At 46.3% G+C, this 20,120-nt stretch overlaps 1 protein-coding gene across 5 annotated transcripts in view; it reads left to right on the forward strand.

Annotated features, from left to right (window-relative positions):
* LOC110490805 (serine/threonine-protein kinase WNK1) overlaps positions 1-20,120 on the forward strand; it is a 170,598-nt gene that overhangs the window by 74,224 nt on the left and 76,254 nt on the right. For all 5 annotated transcript variants that reach the window (XM_090213398.1, XM_090213400.1, XM_090213399.1 and 2 more), the window contains exon 3: positions 19,539-19,717. In XM_090213398.1, the coding sequence (XP_090069524.1) occupies positions 19,539-19,717 (179 nt within the window). The remainder of the gene's footprint in view (positions 1-19,538; positions 19,718-20,120) is intronic.

Below are 20,120 nucleotides of genomic sequence, written 5' to 3' on the forward strand. Positions count from 1 at the left end.
GGCCGGTTGTGATACAGCTTGGAGTCAAACTGTCTGTAGTGACTCCTCTAGCACTGAGATGCAGTTTCTTAGACCGCTGTGCCACTCGGGAGCTGCCTCTAATCCCAGACAGTTTTTCTGAAAAGGCTTTAAAAACAACACCAAGATGGAGATGATCCGTCCTACTCCTGAAATACATGGGCTGTGTTCCACATGGTGCACTAATCCCTACATTGTGCACAACCTTCCCCATGTGGTGCCGTTTAGGAAGTATACATTAACCGGTTGGTAGGCAAGAGGCACCACATTGGTGCCCCCCCTAGGGGCAGGATGACTGAATTGCAACCACATGTAGTTTGGGGGTTTGAGACCCACATGGTCTTAGTTAAGGCAATCTGTGAAGTGCTGATTGACGAGAAACTAAAAACCTTGAGCCACTGCAGAAAGAAAAGGAAAGACAACGAGACCCCAAGTTTCCTTCCCTAATTGGAAGCCACTGTTGAAGTGTCTGTTTATAGAGTTCTAAGAATCCCGTTTGTGAAAGTTACAGTAGGTTCAATGTCCGCTTTGCATTTACTAGCTCTTGTCAAGTAACTCTTATTTAAAGCAGATGTCCTGCTGCTCCTGCTGCTGCTGCTTGTTCTGCTTGCAAATTCTCCTTTTTTCATTTCCTCTTTTTTCTTCTTCTCTCGTTTCAAACCCTCTCGAGATCCTCAACCGAGACTGGCTGATCTGAGGGGTTGGAGGTTTGTGAGCTCTGCAGGAGAGCACCAACCAGAGAGATCCAGATCTGAAGACAGCACTGTACACACAAACTGTGTGTTCCAAATTGCACCCTATTCCCTACATACAGCACTACTTTGGTCCTGGGCCAATATTTAACCTTTATTTTAACAGGGAGTCCCATTTTGAGACCAAGTTATTTTGCAAGGGAGCCCTGCATAGGGCTAGGGTCAATAAATAGTAGTGCACTATATAGGGAGCCATTTGGGACTTATCCCTACACAGTGGACCTTTTCACTTGGCTTGTAACTGTAGACCGCTGGGCACCAACTTTCACTGACCCAATGTCTGTACTTTTTAGGACTTAAGTCCACATTAACTGACAAAAAGACTGAAGGGGAAGTAGGCTAACTCCTATGACTAGGCAGTTGACCAAGTTTGAACTGAAGATAGTTTTGTCATAGTCGGTCATTTGAAAAGGTCATCAGCTCTCCTTTTGGTAAATAACAAACTAGGTCTATAAGGAGTTATTTGAGCCAACGATCTGAACTTTAGGCCATTTGGAACACAGCCCTCCTGTTTCCATCATTGTTGCCTAGTTCCAGAAATAGCAGAGACAGACATAGAACTGTCACTGCTGCTAGAACAGATTTTAGTCTATTTGAACTGCCCTGAAAACGTAACAGGAAAAAAAAGTTGAAGGAATGAGGGTATTTTTTAAGTTGACGAGTCTCTTATGATGTATGCAGCAGATGCAATGAAGAGAGAGTCTAGCCTCATAACTAAACCAGTCACGAAAACCAGCATTGTCTGAATATCTAGAATGAGAGATTCTGCTTCCTGTTAATAACTTCATAAGATTCCAATTCTCCTACTCGCCCCTTTTCATGTCTCCTCACTCAAACACGCGATAGCCTACCTCTGTAATATCTTTCTGCCCAGAGGGAGGGTGAAGGGTTAATACTTGTTTTGATGGTACAGGGGAATTGGTCATGGGGGGGTGGGCATTGCATTACTACATTAAGTGCTGCTGGGAAATAGAGTGGTAGGCTTTGTCAGCTAGTCACATGACCAACCCTGAGCCTGTCTTTCTGTCCATCAGGGGGAAAACACACCACACACACACACACACACACATTTATTCATCATCATCAGTGGAGCCAGATAAGCTGATAAACCAGCCTGCCTCTCCTCAGTACAGTTAATGTGGGCTGAGTGATATAACCATCAACAGTCCTGGTAGTACAGGTTCCCAGGCCACTTTCAGGATGTGTCGGAATGGCACCGTGTTCCTATATCGTGCACTGCTTTTGACTCCAGTAGTGCTGAGTGATTAACCCTAAATCCAGTTTTTAAACAACTCATTTGCCACAGTTAGTTCAATTATTTGAATTCCATTTTGTTTTTGTTTTTACTTCTGTGAGCTCATTGCGCACATTGCACTGCAGTTTCTGTAGAGATAAATGATCATGGACCAATAAGTTAATTTCCCAACCTGCGTAGGGAGTTGTAGTTTCCAACAGGCCAATATTCTACATAGTTTAGCGCAGAAAATTGGATTATTAACTACAATGACCATAATTCATTGCACGGCTACTTTTCCAGTTTATTTTACGCCTGCTATGTAAGAGACAGAAGAATGAGCAATCAGGAGAGGATCCATAGAGAGCAGTTTCTTTGAGGTATTGGTATTTTGTTTTTTACCCTCACTGATTAAAATAACTAATCATCACGCTGTGTAGTGTTAGGGCAAATAACTAAACGTGCACCTCTTGGGGTCCCGAGGCCCGAGTTTGGGGAAACTCTGCTTTATTTACATTGAACTACTAATAGTGATTTAGTCAGACTAGAGCTCTATAGAGGTGGTTTATTCAGACCGGAGCTCTATAGAGGTGGTTTAGTCAGACTAGAGCTCTATAGAGGTGGTGACTTGGAATTAAATAATAGTCATCAAAAATACTAATTTAATCAAATCCAATTTTATTGGCCACATACACGTGTTTAGCAGATGTTATTGCGGGTGTTGAAATGCTTGTGCTTCTAGTTCCGACAGTGCAGCAATATCTAACAAGTAATATCTAGCAATTCCACAACAACTACCTAATACACACAAGTAAAGGAATTGAATTAAGAATATATAAATATGTGGATGAGTAAAGACAGAGCGGCATAGACTAAGCTACAGTAGATAGTATAGAGTACAGTAAATACATATGAGATGAGTAATGACAGAGCGGCATAGACTAAGCTACAGTAGATAGTATAGAGTACAGTAAATACATATGAGATGAGTAATGACAGAGCGGCATAGACTAAGCTACAGTAGATAGTATAGAGTACAGTAAATACATATGAGATGAGTAATGACAGAGCGGCATAGACTAAGCTACAGTAGATAGTATAGAGTACAGTAAATACATATGGGATGAGTAATGACAGAGCGGCATAGACTAAGCTACAGTAGATAGTATAGAGTACAGTAAATACATATGAGATGAGTAATGACAGAGCGGCATAGACTAAGCTACAGTAGATAGTATAGAGTACAGTAAATACATATGAGATGAGTAATGACAGAGCGGCATAGGCTAAGCTACAGTAGATAGTATAGAGTACAGTAAATACATATGAGATGAGTAATGACAGAGCGGCATAGACTAAGCTACAGTAGATAGTATAGAGTACAGTAAATACATATGAGATGAGTAATGTAAGATATGTATTCAACCCGCATAGTGCATTTAATGTCAACAACAAAAAATGTCAAAACCAAAAATCTGGATAATTTTTTAAAACAAACTTATTTTTTTAACCAAGCCAAGTAGTGCACTATATAGGGAATAGGGCTCTGGTCTAAACTAGTGCACTATATAGGGAATAGGGCTCTGGTCTAAAGTAGTGCACTATATAGGGAATAGGGCTCTGGTCTAAAGTAGTGCACTATATAGGGAATAGGGCTCTGGTCTAAAGTAATGCACTATATAGGGAATAGGGCTCTGGTCTAAACTAGTGCACTATATAGGGAATAGGGCTCTGGTCTAAAGTAGTGCACTATATAGGGAATAGGGCTCTGGTCTAAAGTAGTGCACTATATAGGGAATAGGGCTCTGGTCTAAAGTAGTGCACTATATAGGGAATAGGGCTCTGGTCTAAAGTAGTGCACTATATAGGGAATAGGGCTCTGGTCTAAAGTAGTGCACTATATAGGGAATAGGGCTCTGGTCTAAAGTAGTGCACTATATAGGGAATAGGTTGCCATTAGGGACATGATCTGTCATCGCCTGCTTCCTCTGAGGATTGTTTAATTGGTCTGCAGTATTATTCACTGCACTCTTTGAGGCATGGCTGTTTCCATTGAGGCCCCATTTCATGTGTGAGACTGATAAAACTCACTTCCAAACATGGTAGTTTCTTCACACTCTAGGCTAAATCAAGTAGTCAAGGCAACCATGAGTGACATTCATATTTAAACAGTGATGAGGGGTTTTGACAGACACAGGTAGTCAGTTGCCAGCTAGAGACAGTAATACAGGTTCAGTTCCTCTTGTTTTGGTTCAACAGGAACAGAGAGTGGTAAAGGAAAACACTCTGTCCACAAACTGTGGGAGATTTATGTAGTGATTCTCGTGTGTGTGTGTGTGTGTGTGTGTGTGTGTGTGTGTGTGTGTGTGTGTGTGTGTGTGTGTGTGTGTGTTGCACTTTTTGCGAGTTTCTCTGTGTATTTTTAGTAACAACACTATGTATCAGAATTAGACTGGTGTCCCTTTTTGTGTTTTTGTGAAATATTAATCTTCGTTGGGCCGCTGGTGTGAATGCTGTTCCTAGTGGGCTCTCTGTCTCTCCAACACACACTATTCAAAAGCCTGCACCCTCTGCTGTGCCGGCGGGATGAACCGTTCCCTATGATGAAGATATGGGCTCAATGACAGGATTTTACCTTTTCAAAATGTGTGAAGGTTTTTAGAGAATGCATTGTCACACCACACTGTCACACACACTGGATGGATAGTCTGTTCCTGGAAACCCATGGCCCCCTGCCAGCACCAGGCCTGGGGTTTTACCCTGCAGCTTTAGCTGGCTGTGTGTGTGTATGTCCGCACAGCCCTGCACAGATGTGAAAGCATTACCACAGAGGCCTAGCAGGCAGAAACTAACTCTCTCTGTACCGTGGCTGTGCTCTTCACAAGGCCTTCTCTATATAGGCCTACTGCTAAATGGATACAGTCAGTTCTGCATTTGCTGCTGTATTAGTTCCAGCTGGGCCTCTGTAAGTAGCGTCAACTGTTTGGGGAAGTTCCCCTGTGTAGAGGCAGGCAGACACACTGTGTTTGTGTGTACCCTCACTAACCTCCTCTCCTGCTGTGCTCCCCTCTCATACAGTATGTCTCTAGAGATCATTTGCCCTATATGGTGAGTTTGGTTTCCTTCAGACGTTGACAAGTGGGATGTTCGCTTGACGGACTGTCGACGTTGACAAGTAGGATGTTAGCTTGACGGACTGTCGACGTTGACAAGTGGGATGTTAGTTTGACGGACTGTCGACGTTGACAAGTGGGATGTTAGCTTGACGGACTGTCGACGTTGACAAGTGGGATGTTCGCTTGATAGATTGTCCATATGTTGTGGCTCTCATCTCGGGGCTTCGTCTCATTTTAAACTGAAAGCAGAAGTACAGAGATGGTTGGTTCGACCTCTTCTCAGAAATACAAGTAGGTGAATGTTGTATTCTCTAGTATTTTGGGCTACTTCTCCAAGGCACAGCCGTCTGTCTGTCTGGCAGCTCTGAGCTGTGTGTGTGTGTGTGTGTGTGTGTGTGTGTGTGTGTGTGTGTGTGTACACAGCCTGTTACTGTCTGTAGTACTACAGTAGATATATACACACAGCCAGCCAGCCAGTTCCCACATCCCTACTTATCTGTCAGTGTGCTGGGAGAAAGTCCATTGGATTAGAGTGAGGCCTGTTCTAATCCGTGAGAACTCTCCTCCTCACACCCTGGGTAGTAGGCTCTCCCACATAAGGCCCAAATGGCACCCTATTCCCTACATAGTGTAGTGTACTTATTTTTGATCAGGGCCCTACGGGCTCACTATGTAGGTAATAGTGTGCCATTTGGGATTCAGACTGCATTGCACTGCCAGTCCAGAGTAATCACTCTTAACTTAACCCACCTTCTGCCTCGGCATGTCTCGGAGCGGTACGAATCTTCCCCTGGCAAAGATACAACTCAGTGGATTCAGTCCACCTAAATCATCCCACTCACAACAGTCCTATTCCCTTTCTAGTGCACTATGTTTATGTCCTATTTAGGGTTGCACATTTTGGGGAATATTCAGAGGTGGAAACTTTCTGTGAGAATTAACGGGAATATATGGGAATTAACAGAAATATATGCAAATGAATATTAATACCATTTAAATGTAATGTTTTTTTAATATATATTTACCATATCATATGGAGACAGACACATAAACATTTTACCTTATCATGTGTAGACATAATTCAAATGATTAAATCCTTCCAATAGAAATGTAAAAAACAATTTAGTTATGAATTGATCTTGAATTAAATGAGTTGACTCTTCACATGGGATGATTTCACTGAACAACAGAAAGGGAATATTGAATGATCCCCAATGATCCATCGCATCTCCCAAAAACGTTTTCAACATACATCTGTAAAATGATAGTCTAGAAACTAAAGCTTTAGTTGTCTTCCTCTCAGGCTTCCATGTCTTCTCCCTGGACCTCCTCAATGTCCACCTCTTGAACATCAGACTCTCAGGCTTCCATGTCTTCTCCCTGGACCTCCTCAATGTCCACCTCTTGAACATCAGACTCTCAGGCCTCATCTTCACTGTCACTTTCCAACCTTGTTGAGGATGGCTCGTTGTCAGGCTCAAAAAGCCTCAAATTGGCCCGGGTGGCCACCAATTTTTCAACCCTTGTATTGGTCAGCCTGTTGTGTGTGTTCCCAAACAAGGACCACTTGTGCTCTGAGGTGGATGATGTTGGTGGGATTTGGAGGATGATGAAGGCAACAGGGAAAAGAGCCTCAGATCCACAAAGTCCTTTCCACCAAGTGGCTGATGAGATATGTTGGCACGACTGCCATATTGCATCTCCATCCCAAAGCCCTTGCTTGGAAGTGTACTCCCGTAAGACTGCCAAGAACCGTGCCCTCATCCAGGCCATGGTGGCGAGACACGGTATTGATGACACCATAGGCCTTGTTGATCTCTGCACCAGACAGGATGCTCTTACCAGCATACTTGGGGTCCAACATGTACGCTGCGGGGTGTTTGGGCTTCAGGCAGAAGTCTTCACACTTTTTGATGTATTTCAGAACAGCAGTTTCCTCTGCTTGGAGCAACAGTGAAGTGGGCAGGGCAGTATGGATTTCTTCTCTTATCTCTGCAAGCAGAGACTGAACATCAGACAGGATGGCATTGTCTCCCTCAATGGCTACTGCTATAGGTTTCAGGCTGCTTACCACTCTCTCCCAAAATACATCATCCAGGAGGATCCTCTTGATGGGACTGTCCATATCGGCAGACTGTGATATGGCCATTTCTTGGAGAGACTCCTTCCCCTCCAGGAGACTGTCAAACATGATGACGGCACCACCCCAACGGGTGTTGCTGGACAGCTTCAATGTGGTTATCTTATTCTAATCACTTTGCTTGGTGAGGTAGATTGCTGATGAGCCTTCACATACCTAACCATTTCCTTGGCTCTCTTGTAGAGTGTATCCATTGTTTTCAGTGCCATGATGTTCTTGAAGAGCAGATTCAATGCATAAGCAGCACAGCCAATGGGTGTGATGTTTTCTGTGGTCCAAGGTCATTGATGACTGCCTTCAGCTCATCTGCAATATAGAGTCTGGTGTGTCTGTTGTCCCTTGTGTATGTGCTCTTGTAGAATACTGGTTGAGGGGTGGAGATGATGTAGTTAATTATTCCTTGCCCACGAACATTCAACCACCCATCAGAGATGATTGCAATACAGTCTGCTTTCTCTATGATTTGCTTGACCCTCTGTATCCAGCAAATGAGTAGATAAAGCATGTCTTGTTGGAGGGGTGTATGCTGGGTGAAGAACATTCAGAAATCTCTTCCAATACTCATTGCCTGTGAGCATCAGAGGTAAACCAGTTCCATACGCAGCTCAAGCAAGACATTCATCAGCATTTCTCTGACTACGTTCCTCCATTGAGTCAAAAAAACATCCGATTCCAGGAATACCATGAGCTGTTGCTATCGATAAGGTGTCTGATTACTTCTAGTCGAGGTGAAAATGATGAGAGGGACTTTTGTCAGAGGTTGCTTGTTGTGAGCACTGAGGGAACTTTATGCACTTGGCCATATGATTCTGCATCTTTGTTGCATTCTTCGCATATGATCTGGCACAGTATTTGCAAATGTGCACATATTTTCCGTCTACATTAGCTACAGGGAAATGTCTCCACACGTCAGATAGTGCCCAGTGGAATTTTCCTGTAAAGATTAGAAAAAAAATGAGTAAAAAACAACCAAATACAATTCCATGTACAGATAAATAGTTAAGCAGTTAGATTAAACAACTCCTTTGTCAGATAAATGTTTTAAAATGAAACATGTATGGAAACAGGTGAATTAACACTCCTCAGTTTGCAGGCTCAAGCAAGCTAAAACCCACATGGTAGCAAAAACTAACTAGCAGAAATTGTTAAGTTAGAAATTATTTAAACACACTTTGTTGTAAGCTACTATTTACTAATTAACAAAAAATAATGTATGTCATTTAAAATATATTTACCCCACCCAGTATTGTAATCAAAACTTACCAGAAAGCATGTAGTCCTTGGCTCAGACAGTGTAGTAGTCTGGGCTCAATAGAATCTCATTAGTGTGCAAGATCTTGAGAATCAGCTGTATATGTGATGGATGAATGCACTGTGGTTCCATTAAATTGGGGATAGTTTAACCAAAATATGCCACAAGACCTAGAATTGCCTAGAATTACCCACAAAAAAAGGTTCACTGTTATAAGCGACATTTTTTGATACATTTAAGCAAAATTCCCTAACTTCCCGGGCTTAATTTCCCATGGAAAATTTCCAGAAAAATTCCGGAAATTTACCGGAAAGTTTCCAACCTTTTGCAACCCTAGTCCTATTCCCTTTCTAGTGCGTGTTTGGCCAGAGCCTCCGAGACATATCTGAAGCAGAATAGTATTGGGTCATCTCACAGTGGTCTGGGTGGCTCCAGGTTTATGTCCACCAGGACTGGGTATCTTTAGGGTCCAAGTGGTGCTCAGGTTTGGGTGTTACAGATCATGTACTGTACGCTGAGTAGCTGCTTGTAGCCTAAGCTAGCTAGCTACCTTCCTTAGGTGTTGTGCTATTGTTAGAGGATGGGGATGAGTGCTAGTGCTCTTTCAGATACTGGTTCAAAGACACACACACACACACACACACACGCTCCTGAGCCTGATATGGTCTCCTTCTTATCGGTGTGTCTTTGATCTTTCCAGTGGCGTTGGAAACCTGCTGCCAGAATACTAAGTCACTCACTGCAACTCTGCTTTCATTTGACTGTTACATATCTCTGTGTTCATAACTACAAGTCACCAAGTGATTTGTCATCCGAGTGACTTGTTTAACAGTGACTGCTTTGCTCTTTTCTAGTCTACTATTGTCCCGTGTTGTTTAGTTTGATAAAACTCTGTGACCGGTCTGGTGGGTGAGCTTTGATGGCCTCACCCGTCCTGTTGTTGCCTTTATCTGTCATCTCACTGTCAGTCATATAATGGATATAGTGCTCTGAATTGATTGAACTATATCTCTTGGTTGAACCCATTAACCCATTGCCTTCTGAGAGTGCTTTCTCCCTGTGCTGCCACAATAACCTTGACTGGGAGTGGGCGTACTGTACATAGCCATAGAAATGGACTTTCTACAATGAACATTCCTATTCCAGTCGAATATCCATGGTCTGGGGAGGCTTTTACCATTCTACAAATTCTATTTCTAGGCTTTGACCATTCTACTAATTCTACTTCTAGGCTTTGACCATTCTACTAATTCTACTTCTAGGCTTTGACCATTCTACTAATTATATTTATATGGTCCATACATTACCACTCACTGCCTGCCCTGCCAGTAATTCTGACCACCACAAATCCTTGGAAATGGTGACCAGCCACTCTGATCCCAGCCTTCCAGCCATTTCCCCATCTGTATTAATATTTGATATGTGGAAATGGAGAAGGAATTTATCAATGCCCTCCAGGCCCAGCCCTGACTCTGACCAGTAATACCACACACCCCTCTGTTCTCATATCCTGGCACACACACACACACACACACACACACACACAGACACACACACACACACACACGAGCATGCACATTCCACACACACACACGAGCATGCACATTCCACATTCCACACACAGACACCTAAACACACACACACACACTAACTGAAAACAACTGGCCCCAGATTACTGCACTGATGCTTGGCTTGGAGATGTCCCTAAGGACTGGGAATAACATTGGATCATTTTCCACAGAGAAAGCAGAGTGAGAGAAATACAAAGCATATTAATTCCATTGTGGATTTGGCTGATCTGCCTCTCCGTACACACACACATACGTACACACTGGAGAGCTTTGGAAGGATTGTTTTCATTGGAGGTTGGTTCAGTATGTACGAGGGGGTGAGTTTAGCTGTTAGTCTGAGCCAGTGGTGAGGCAGGGATCAGGTCCTCTGTTGTATCTGGCTCCCTCTGGGCTGGAGAGGGCTTGTTTTCTGGATGGAGAGCCTGGCCAACTGCTTGTTTATCTCCATGCCCAGACCAGGAGGAGGGAGTAGGAGGAGAGCCAGGGGTTTGGAACACTAACGTTCTATGTGGAGGAGGAGGAAGGAAAGAGGAGGAGAAACTACAGATAGCAAGATGAGAGGGAGGAGAGGAGAGCCAGGGGTTTGGAACACTAACGTTCTATGTGGAGGAGGAGGAAGGAAAGAGGAGGAGAAACTACAGATAGCAAGATGAGAGGGAGGAGAGGAGAGCCAGGGGTTTGCGATTGCAACACACAAACTTTGTATGTGGAAAATGAACCGGGTCCAGGGGATACGCGTCTGATTGTTTGACTGAGAGAGCATCTGGCTGAGTGCAGGGTCAGGGGTGATGTGGAGGGCATCTGGCTGAGTGCAGGGTCAGGGGTGATGTGGAGGGCATCTGGCTGAGTGTAGGGTCAGGCGTGTTGGGGTGATGTGGAGGGCATCTGGCTGAGTGCAGGGTCAGGCGTGTTGGGGTGATGTGGAGGGCATCTGGCTGAGTGCAGGGTCAGGGGTGTTGGGGTGATGTGGAGGGCATCTGGCTGAGTGCAGGGTCAGGCGTGTTGGGGTGATGTGGAGGGCATCTGGCTGAGTGCAGGGTCAGGGGTGATGTGGAGGGCATCTGGCTGAGTGCAGGGTCAGAGGTGATGTGGAGGGCATCTGGCTGAGTGCAGGGTCAGGGGTGATGTGGAGGGCATCTGGCTGAGTGCAGGGTCAGGGGTGATGTGGAGGGCATCTGGCTGAGTGTAGGGTCAGGGGTGATGTGGAGGGCATCTGGCTGAGTGCAGGGTCAGGGGTGATGTGGAGGGCATCTGGCTGAGTGTAGGGTCAGGGGTGATGTGGAGGGCATCTGGCTGAGTGTAGGGTCAGGGGTGATGTGGAGGGCATCTGGCTGAGTGTAGGGTCAGGGGTGATGTGGAGGGCATCTGGCTGAGTGTAGGGTCAGGGGTGATGTGGAGGGCATCTGGCTGAGTGTAGGGTCAGGGGTGATGTGGAGGGCATCTGGCTGAGTGCAGGGTCAGGGGTGATGTGGAGGGCATCTGGCTGAGTGCAGGGTCAGGGGTGATGTGGAGGGCATCTGGCTGAGTGCAGGGTCAGGGGTGATGTGGAGGGCATCTGGCTGAGTGCAGGGTCAGGCGTGTTGGGGTGATGTGGAAGGCATCTGGCTGAGTGCAGGGTCAGGGGTGTTGGGGTGATGTGGAGGGCATCTGGCTGAGTGCAGGGTCAGGCGTGTTGGGGTGATGTGGAGGGCATCTGGCTGAGTGCAGGGTCAGGGGTGTTGGGGTGATGTGGAGGGCATCTGGCTGAGTGCAGGGTCAGGCGTGTTGGGGTGATGTGGAGGGCATCTGGCTGAGTGCAGGGTCAGGGGTGATGTGGAGGGCATCTGGCTGAGTGCAGGGTCAGAGGTGATGTGGAGGGCATCTGGCTGAGTGCAGGGTCAGGGGTGATGTGGAGGGCATCTGGCTGAGTGCAGGGTCAGGGGTGATGTGGAGGGCATCTGGCTGAGTGCAGGGTCAGGGGTGATGTGGAGGGCATCTGGCTGAGTGTAGGGTCAGGGGTGATGTGGAGGGCATCTGGCTGAGTGTAGGGTCAGGGGTGATGTGGAGGGCATCTGGCTGAGTGTAGGGTCAGGGGTGATGTGGAGGGCATCTGGCTGAGTTAGGGTCAGGGGTGTTGGGGTGATGTGGAGGGCATCTGGCTGAGTGCAGGGTCAGGGGTGTTGGGGTGATGTGGAGGGCATCTGGCTGAGTGCAGGGTCAGGCGTGTTGGGGTGATGTGGAGGGCATCTGGCTGAGTGCAGGGTCAGGGGTGTTGGGGTGATGTGGAGGGCATCTGGCTGAGTGCAGGGTCAGGCGTGTTGGGGTGATGTGGAGGGCATCTGGCTGAGTGCAGGGTCAGGGGTGATGTGGAGGGCATCTGGCTGAGTGCAGGGTCAGAGGTGATGTGGAGGGCATCTGGCTGAGTGCAGGGTCAGGGGTGATGTGGAGGGCATCTGGCTGAGTGCAGGGTCAGGGGTGATGTGGAGGGCATCTGGCTGAGTGTAGGGTCAGGGGTGATGTGGAGGGCATCTGGCTGAGTGCAGGGTCAGGGGTGATGTGGAGGGCATCTGGCTGAGTGTAGGGTCAGGGGTGATGTGGAGGGCATCTGGCTGAGTGTAGGGTCAGGGGTGATGTGGAGGGCATCTGGCTGAGTGTAGGGTCAGGGGTGATGTGGAGGGCATCTGGCTGAGTGTAGGGTCAGGGGTGATGTGGAGGGCATCTGGCTGAGTGTAGGGTCAGGGGTGATGTGGAGGGCATCTGGCTGAGTGCAGGGTCAGGGGTGATGTGGAGGGCATCTGGCTGAGTGCAGGGTCAGGGGTGATGTGGAGGGCATCTGGCTGAGTGCAGGGTCAGGGGTGATGTGGAGGGCATCTGGCTGAGTGCAGGGTCAGGCGTGTTGGGGTGATGTGGAAGGCATCTGGCTGAGTGCAGGGTCAGGGGTGTTGGGGTGATGTGGAGGGCATCTGGCTGAGTGCAGGGTCAGGGGTGTTGGGGTGATGTGGAGGGCATCTGGCTGAGTGCAGGGTCAGGCGTGTTGGGGTGATGTGGAGGGCATCTGGCTGAGTGCAGGGTCAGGGGTGTTGGGGTGATGTGGAGGGCATCTGGCTGAGTGCAGGGTCAGGCGTGTTGGGGTGATGTGGAGGGCATCTGGCTGAGTGCAGGGTCAGGGGTGATGTGGAGGGCATCTGGCTGAGTGCAGGCTCAGAGGTGATGTGGAGGGCATCTGGCTGAGTGCAGGGTCAGGGGTGATGTGGAGGGCATCTGGCTGAGTGCAGGGTCAGGGGTGATGTGGAGGGCATCTGGCTGAGTGCAGGGTCAGGCGTGTTGGGGTGATGTGGAGGGCATCTGGCCGAGTGCAGGGTCAGGCGTGTTGGGGTGATGTGGAGGGCATCTGAAGGTGTAACAGGCCGGCTGAAGCCTGACCTGCCTGGCTGTTGGTGTGTATTTCACAGATGAAAGAGCTTCCACGCCGAGCTCCACGTGCCACAGAGAACCACAGGATTTAGCCTGCTCCAGATCTGTTTGGGCTGCAGTGCCTATAGCCATTAGCCAATGACCACATGAGTTGGCAAGACAGCACAAAACAGATCTGGGACCAGGGTATCAGGATTTTGTCTTGGAATCATGTACAGCACCACCTTTTGGCTCCATGTTTCCTTTCCTTGTTGAAGGATGGAACCTGTCTGACTTGCTGCTCTGTGTGCTGTGGTCTGGTTCTCCACTGTGGTCTTATGTTGTTAAACTTAGCCCTTGTGGTCACTGGTCAAACCTGAAGTAGGACACCTTGTGACTTGGAGATCAGGGATGAACTGGTTTGCTACCACTAAGTCTCTCTCTCTCTCTCTCTCTTTGAATTTAACACGGGAGAGGCCAGTGGCCCGGCCGATGACACGCTCCTATAGCTAACCATTCTGAGTTTGTTAGTGATGTCATTAAAGAGTTAATGCATTCTGAGCCATTTTGCACATGCGCTTAATCTAGTCCACAGTCAGGTCACATGTCATGGTTTGTAAATGCACAAACAAACACCTGTGTTGTATTCTAAGCAGCAGTGTGCTAAATGTGTCTTTTGTGGTTAGCCACCGTGGTGGAAGAAGACGAGGCAGACAGTACAGAGGTGGCAGAGACGAACATGACAAGCCTTGCCAACCCCCCTCTTCAGTTCTCACACTTTGACTGAGCCCTAGGACCATGCCCCAGGAATGCCTGACATGATGACTCCTTGCTGTCCCCAGTCCACCTGACCGTGCTGCTGCTCCAGTTTCAACTCTTCTGCCTTATTATTATTCGACCATGCTGGTCATTTATGAACATTTGAACATCTTGGCCATGTTCTGTTATAATCTCCACCCGGCACAGCCAGAAGAGGACTGGCCACCCCTCAGAGCCTGGTTCCTCTCTAGGTTTCTTCCTAGGTTTTGGCCTTTCTAGGGAGTTTTTCCTAGCCACCGTGCTTCTACACCTGCATTGCTTGCTGTTTGGGGTTTTAGGCTGGGTTTCTGTACAGCACTTTGAGATATCAGCTGATGTACGAAGGGCTATATAAATACATTTGATTTGATTTGACTGGATGGCACATTTCTTGCTGGATTTTTTTTTGACATATTTTTGTTCCATGTTTTATTTGGAATTCGGCAAAATTGGCACAATTATTTTCTTTTTTTTCCTTCCCAATTTCATGGTATCCAATTGGTAGTAGTTACAGTCTTGTCTCATCGCTGCAACTCCCGTACAGACTCGGGAGAGGCGAAGGTCGAGAGCCTTCGCACAACGGACATCCAACTCGGAAGCTAGCCGCACCAATGTGTCGGAGGAAACACCGTACACCTGGTGACCTGGTCAGCGTGCACGGCGTCCGGCCCGCCACAGGAGTCTCGATGAGACAAGGATATCCCTGCCAGCCAAACCCTCCCTAACCCAGACGACGCTGGGTCAATTGTGCGTAGCCCCATGGACCTCCCGGTCGCGGCACTGCTTCTTGACACAACGCACATCCTGGTCAGCGTGCTGGCGACCTGGTCGAGCCCAGAATCTCTGGTGGTACAGCCAGCACAGCGATGCAGTGCCTTAGACCACTGTGCCACCCGGGAGGCTGCACAAAAGACTTTTAAAGGGAAATGTCCATCTCCAGCACCATCAACATATATGAAAATGAGTGATTCACCGATATGACATTTTCGGGCCGATACCGATTTCCAAAATGTTCTTGCTCAGAAAAAACGATACCGATAACCGATATTTACAATTTTAGCGCCTTTTAGGCATTCTAGTACAGTTAAATAGTTAACACACACACATGGACACAGCGGTCTAAGGCACTGCATCTCAGTGCAAGTCCCTGGTTCAAATCCAGGCTGTATCACATCCGGCCGTGATTGGGAGTCCCATAGGGCGGCGCACAATTGGCCCAGCGTCGTCCAGGTTTGGCCGGTGTAGACCGTCATTGTAAATAAGTATTTGTTCTTAACTGACTTGCCTACTTAAATAAAGGTTGCACACACACACACACACACACACACACACACACACACACACACACACACACACACACACTGACCAAAAAGTTATTTTGCTGGCATTTATGTATGTCCCCGTTACTAGTAAAACATAATCAAACCCTAATTCTGTCACTTACTTGCTGTGCTGTTTCTTTGTTCATTTGTTCAGTCTCAACCAGGATTTCTATGGAACGTCTTTTGGGTCTTTGGTGTCAGAAAATATACTATTTGACGTGTCAAATAGACTCGTTGACCAATCAGGACCTGAGTATTGACTGCACGTCACATAATCATTTAACAAGTTCATACATTTTTTACGTAGTTATTACACATCGATTACACTCGTATTTCATGTCACAACGATTCATCGATACATATGCTATGACGCTGGTAAAGTCGTCTCGCGCACCTACAGTGCTGGTCATTAAAAAAAAAAGCTAGCTCATTGATGGAAGCAATGTTCTAAACCAAAAACATAGCAAAACGACAATCTGTTTCAGTAGCTTTATTTAGCTAGTTAACTATATAGCTAGGTGTCATCTGAAATAACCCTCATTTATAAGACAGTTCTTATTTGATTAATGGTTGTCGGACCCATCTGTGAAGCTGGCCACAATAAGGATTAGCCACAATAGTGGACTTTGTGGTTAGCCTTCAAAATAAAAGTATGGCATAATTATACTATTTGTATTCATTTGCATCACTGTCAATTACATACTTTTATTTTGAAGGAAAACCGCAACTTCCACTATTGTGCCTAATCCTTACTGTGGCTAGCTTCACAACACAACCCGGTCAGGTCGAGCCTCACTAGCCAGATGAAGCTAGCTGGCTGCTTATAACGTTAGTTTTGGGCAATAGGGTTAAGTAGCTGGCTAGCTATTTATTTTCATGAACTGAAGTTCAATTTCAATAGGCGAACAACAGCAAGTGGCAACCGAGCTAATACTGGATTCCTAAATCATTGCTAAGAATAATGAAAATGTCTGCAGTTTCTTTTGGTCATTGTTTTCAGACAGGTTGTATTGGTGCTAGCTAGATACCAAGCTAAAGCTAGCTACCCCAGAAGTTGCGGTCAAACAAATTATGCTTTATTACCAACTTGGAATTGTAAACACATCGTTTGTGGCCGGTGTTTGCTTGTTTGCAGACTTTTTGTACAGCTTTGACAGTGCTACTGTATCTTCTTTGACACGCAAAGACCTAAATTGCATTCCATAGTATGTATGTCGTGAAGCTAGTAGCAGTGACGCTATTACTGTGTAACTAAGGGAAGGGCAACATCTGAAAATGGCACACTTTGTAGTGTGTACCAGTGCTCAACCAGTCGGCGAAAGCCAACATCACAAACGGCAGAGAACGGTTGATTGTCAAGGGCAATGAATTCCTTTATCTTGGATTTAATGGATTTCGCCTTTGCGTTGTCTCGCTGAAATGTTGTTACTCTTTCAAATGACTGCTGGACTTGTTGACTGCTTGATCCACACAGCAGACATTGTGGACTAGGTTAGGAATGCTGTGTTGCACGTGTAGCTCTACATTTTCCGTGGCGTCATTACGTCATGTTATATAGGTATGCACGTCAGCTTTGACATCGCCGTTAAACTAGACATCGGCCGGTACCGATATGTTCACCGATATATCGTGCATCCCTAGTGAAAGTGGTATATTTCTATGTTTTGTAGTAAAACAGACAGCGGAAGATAAGTGTTTCCAATTACATCATCGGGTGAATTTTTATTTTTTTTAAAAAACAATTATGAGAAGGCATTTGCATCTTCCTCCATCTTTTTTTACTACAGAACATAGAAACATGCCATTTTCAGATGGATGTTGGGGTGGTGCTGGACATGGTAAATATGATGCAGATCAGTTTTGAAATGTCCCTTTTTAAAAATATTGATAGTATCCAGGTGGAACCTTTATTTCCAACTCCGTCTTTCCTAAGCTAATGTGTATATGGCCCTGGGACCCCTGATGGCCCTGGGACCCCTGATGGCCCTGGGACCCCTGATGGCCCTGGGACCCCTGATGGCCCTGGGACCCCTGATGGCCCTGGGACCCCTGATCCTCTTTAGAGCTGCTTAATGTCTAATGGTCTCATCTGGGCTGAGTGTGTTCTCAGACCCACCTTCCCTGCTGTGTTTCCATACACAGAACCTGATCCCTCTGAAACCGGGTAATGACTTGGCTTAATGAGTTGCATCTGTGCTTTGGTGACACTGAGGGTCCTCCTGCTGGTGGATTTAGGTGGCTTGAACTGACATGGGCTTTATGGCTGCACAGGTGAAAGACGCACACAGACCGATACGGACACAAATACACTTGGTTTCTTCTTCTGTAGGGTAGCCTGTGATGCTGGCAGATTGTCTAGAGACCCAGGCTAGTAATGCCTGTCTCTGCCAGCTAAAAGGACTAAATCACTGCTAATGCCAAAACTAAAATCCCCGGAAATACAATTGCTTTAGTGCTTTCACCAGGCATTGTTCTAATCCATCCTCATGTAATACCCCAGGTGCAGATTTCAGAGCAACCCCATCCTTACCCCCATCAGCGGATTAAAACCATCATATCCTCGACGGAAGTAGACTTTTTTGTTTTTTCTGGGCTGGAAAATAAGGCCATAATGAAACAAATAGATGTCTGACCTTTTTTGTGAAACTGAAGGCTGAAGGCTGAACCCTGTCTGCTTTTGATATAATCCATCTGACCAGGAAGGAATGAGGATGATTAATGACTAGGTTTGTGGACCGATAGGGCCTCCCCCCACCCTATCTCTCTCTCTCTATCTCTGCCTGCCTGTGTATGTGGAAAAGAAAAGAGATGACGCAATGTTGTGCCAAGCCGATCTGGCCAGGGGGAGGTGACTGTGGGTGACTCACCTCTATAGGCCAGGGCCACACAGGGTGACTCTCCACTGGCCTTCTAACACCTGGCCCCTGAACTGAACTCTGACCTTAAAAGGGATACTTTGGGGTCCCCCCAGAATCAGATGAACTCGTGGATACCATTTTTATGTGTTTGCGTGCGGTTTGAAGCAAATTGCTAACTTGCGTTAGCGCAATTGCTAACTCGCGGGCTAGCAGATACCCATAGACTTTTCTTTTTTTAAATTTTTATTTTACCTTTATTTAACTAGGTTAAGAACAAATTCTTATTTTCAATGACGGCCTAGGAACAGTGGGTTAACTGCCTGTTCAGGGGCAGAACGACAGATTTGTACCTTGTCAGCTCGGGGGGATTGAACTTGCAACCTTTCAGTTACTAGTCCAACGCTCTAACCACTAGGCTACCCTGCCGCCCCACTTTCAGTCATTGTACTAACACTTGTTAGCATTGGCTTGCGAAACTACTTCTAACTTCCTTCATACTTGACACAGACCTTAAAATGGTATCAACTAGTTAATCTGATTCTGGGGAAGTTGTTAAAGGGCCTGATTGCTGAAAACCCCAAGTGTCCGTTTAGCAGGACCAAGCCTCTCGGCCACAAAGATATTTCTAAACCACAAACATGGAATCTCCGTAAAACAAGTCAAACCCCTCAAACTCACTCTTTTTAAATGTACAGCAATGTTTATTAGTGTTTCCCTGACCGCAATGGCCGGTGCATATATGGTTTATGGTGCAGGCCAGCACTGGTATTCCCATTAAGTTAGAGGGACCCAGGCTGTTAAAATAGGACAACTGAGAAGTGTGTAGGTTCCCTAGCTAGTCTGTTTGTTTTTGTTTTCTCAGTTCTTCCTGTGTGGTTCATGGCTTGACTAGGCAGGGTTACTGTGAAACACTGTCTTTGTGACAACTGCTGATGTAAAAAGGACTTTATGAACAATTTATTGATTGAGCGATTGGTTTATTGATTGATTGGGTTCTGTCCTATACTTTAGGCTGGGTTATTGTAAAGCATTATGTGTTAAGACAACAGGAAATGGAATGTGAAATCTATTGTTTGCTAGATGTTTCTCCTGCTCTCTCCGACAGGATCGTAAGCTGTCTAAGACGGAGCGTCAGAGGTTCAAGGAGGAGGCTGAGATGCTGAAGGGTCTGCAGCACCATAACATTGTACGCTTCTACGACTCCTGGGAGTCTCCCTCCAAAGGAAAGAACTCCAAGTGCATCGTGCTGGTCACAGAGCTAATGACATCAGGCACCCTCAAAACGTGAGTAGTACTGACAAGCTTGTACGCTTTTATTTATATATATATATATATATATATATATATACAGACACACACACACACACACTCAACATTTTGGTGAACGTCCACCTCTCCAGTCGTCAACCTCTGCTGTCTCATCCCCCCCTACTGTTGTTCTCTGCCACCAACGGAGATATGAAAATGTCAAAGGAAATGTCTTAATGTTATTTGTCCTTCTACTAAACCTTTTCCTTGTTCCATAACCTTCATATTATGCGTAGGCACATCTGCTAGTCAAAATAGGGCTTTGTGAGTGTTCCATAATAAGCACTTCACAGCTGTGTGTGAGCCCTGAGAGCAGAGTGGTACCTTTTAACAGGATGCTGTTGTCTCACCATGCCCAGGACGCATGTCCATCTCCCTA

The sequence above is a fragment of the Oncorhynchus mykiss genome, chromosome 21 (assembly GCF_057628025.1).
Source record: "Oncorhynchus mykiss isolate SJ-2025 chromosome 21, ASM5762802v1, whole genome shotgun sequence".
NCBI classification, from domain to species: domain Eukaryota; kingdom Metazoa; phylum Chordata; class Actinopteri; order Salmoniformes; family Salmonidae; genus Oncorhynchus; species Oncorhynchus mykiss.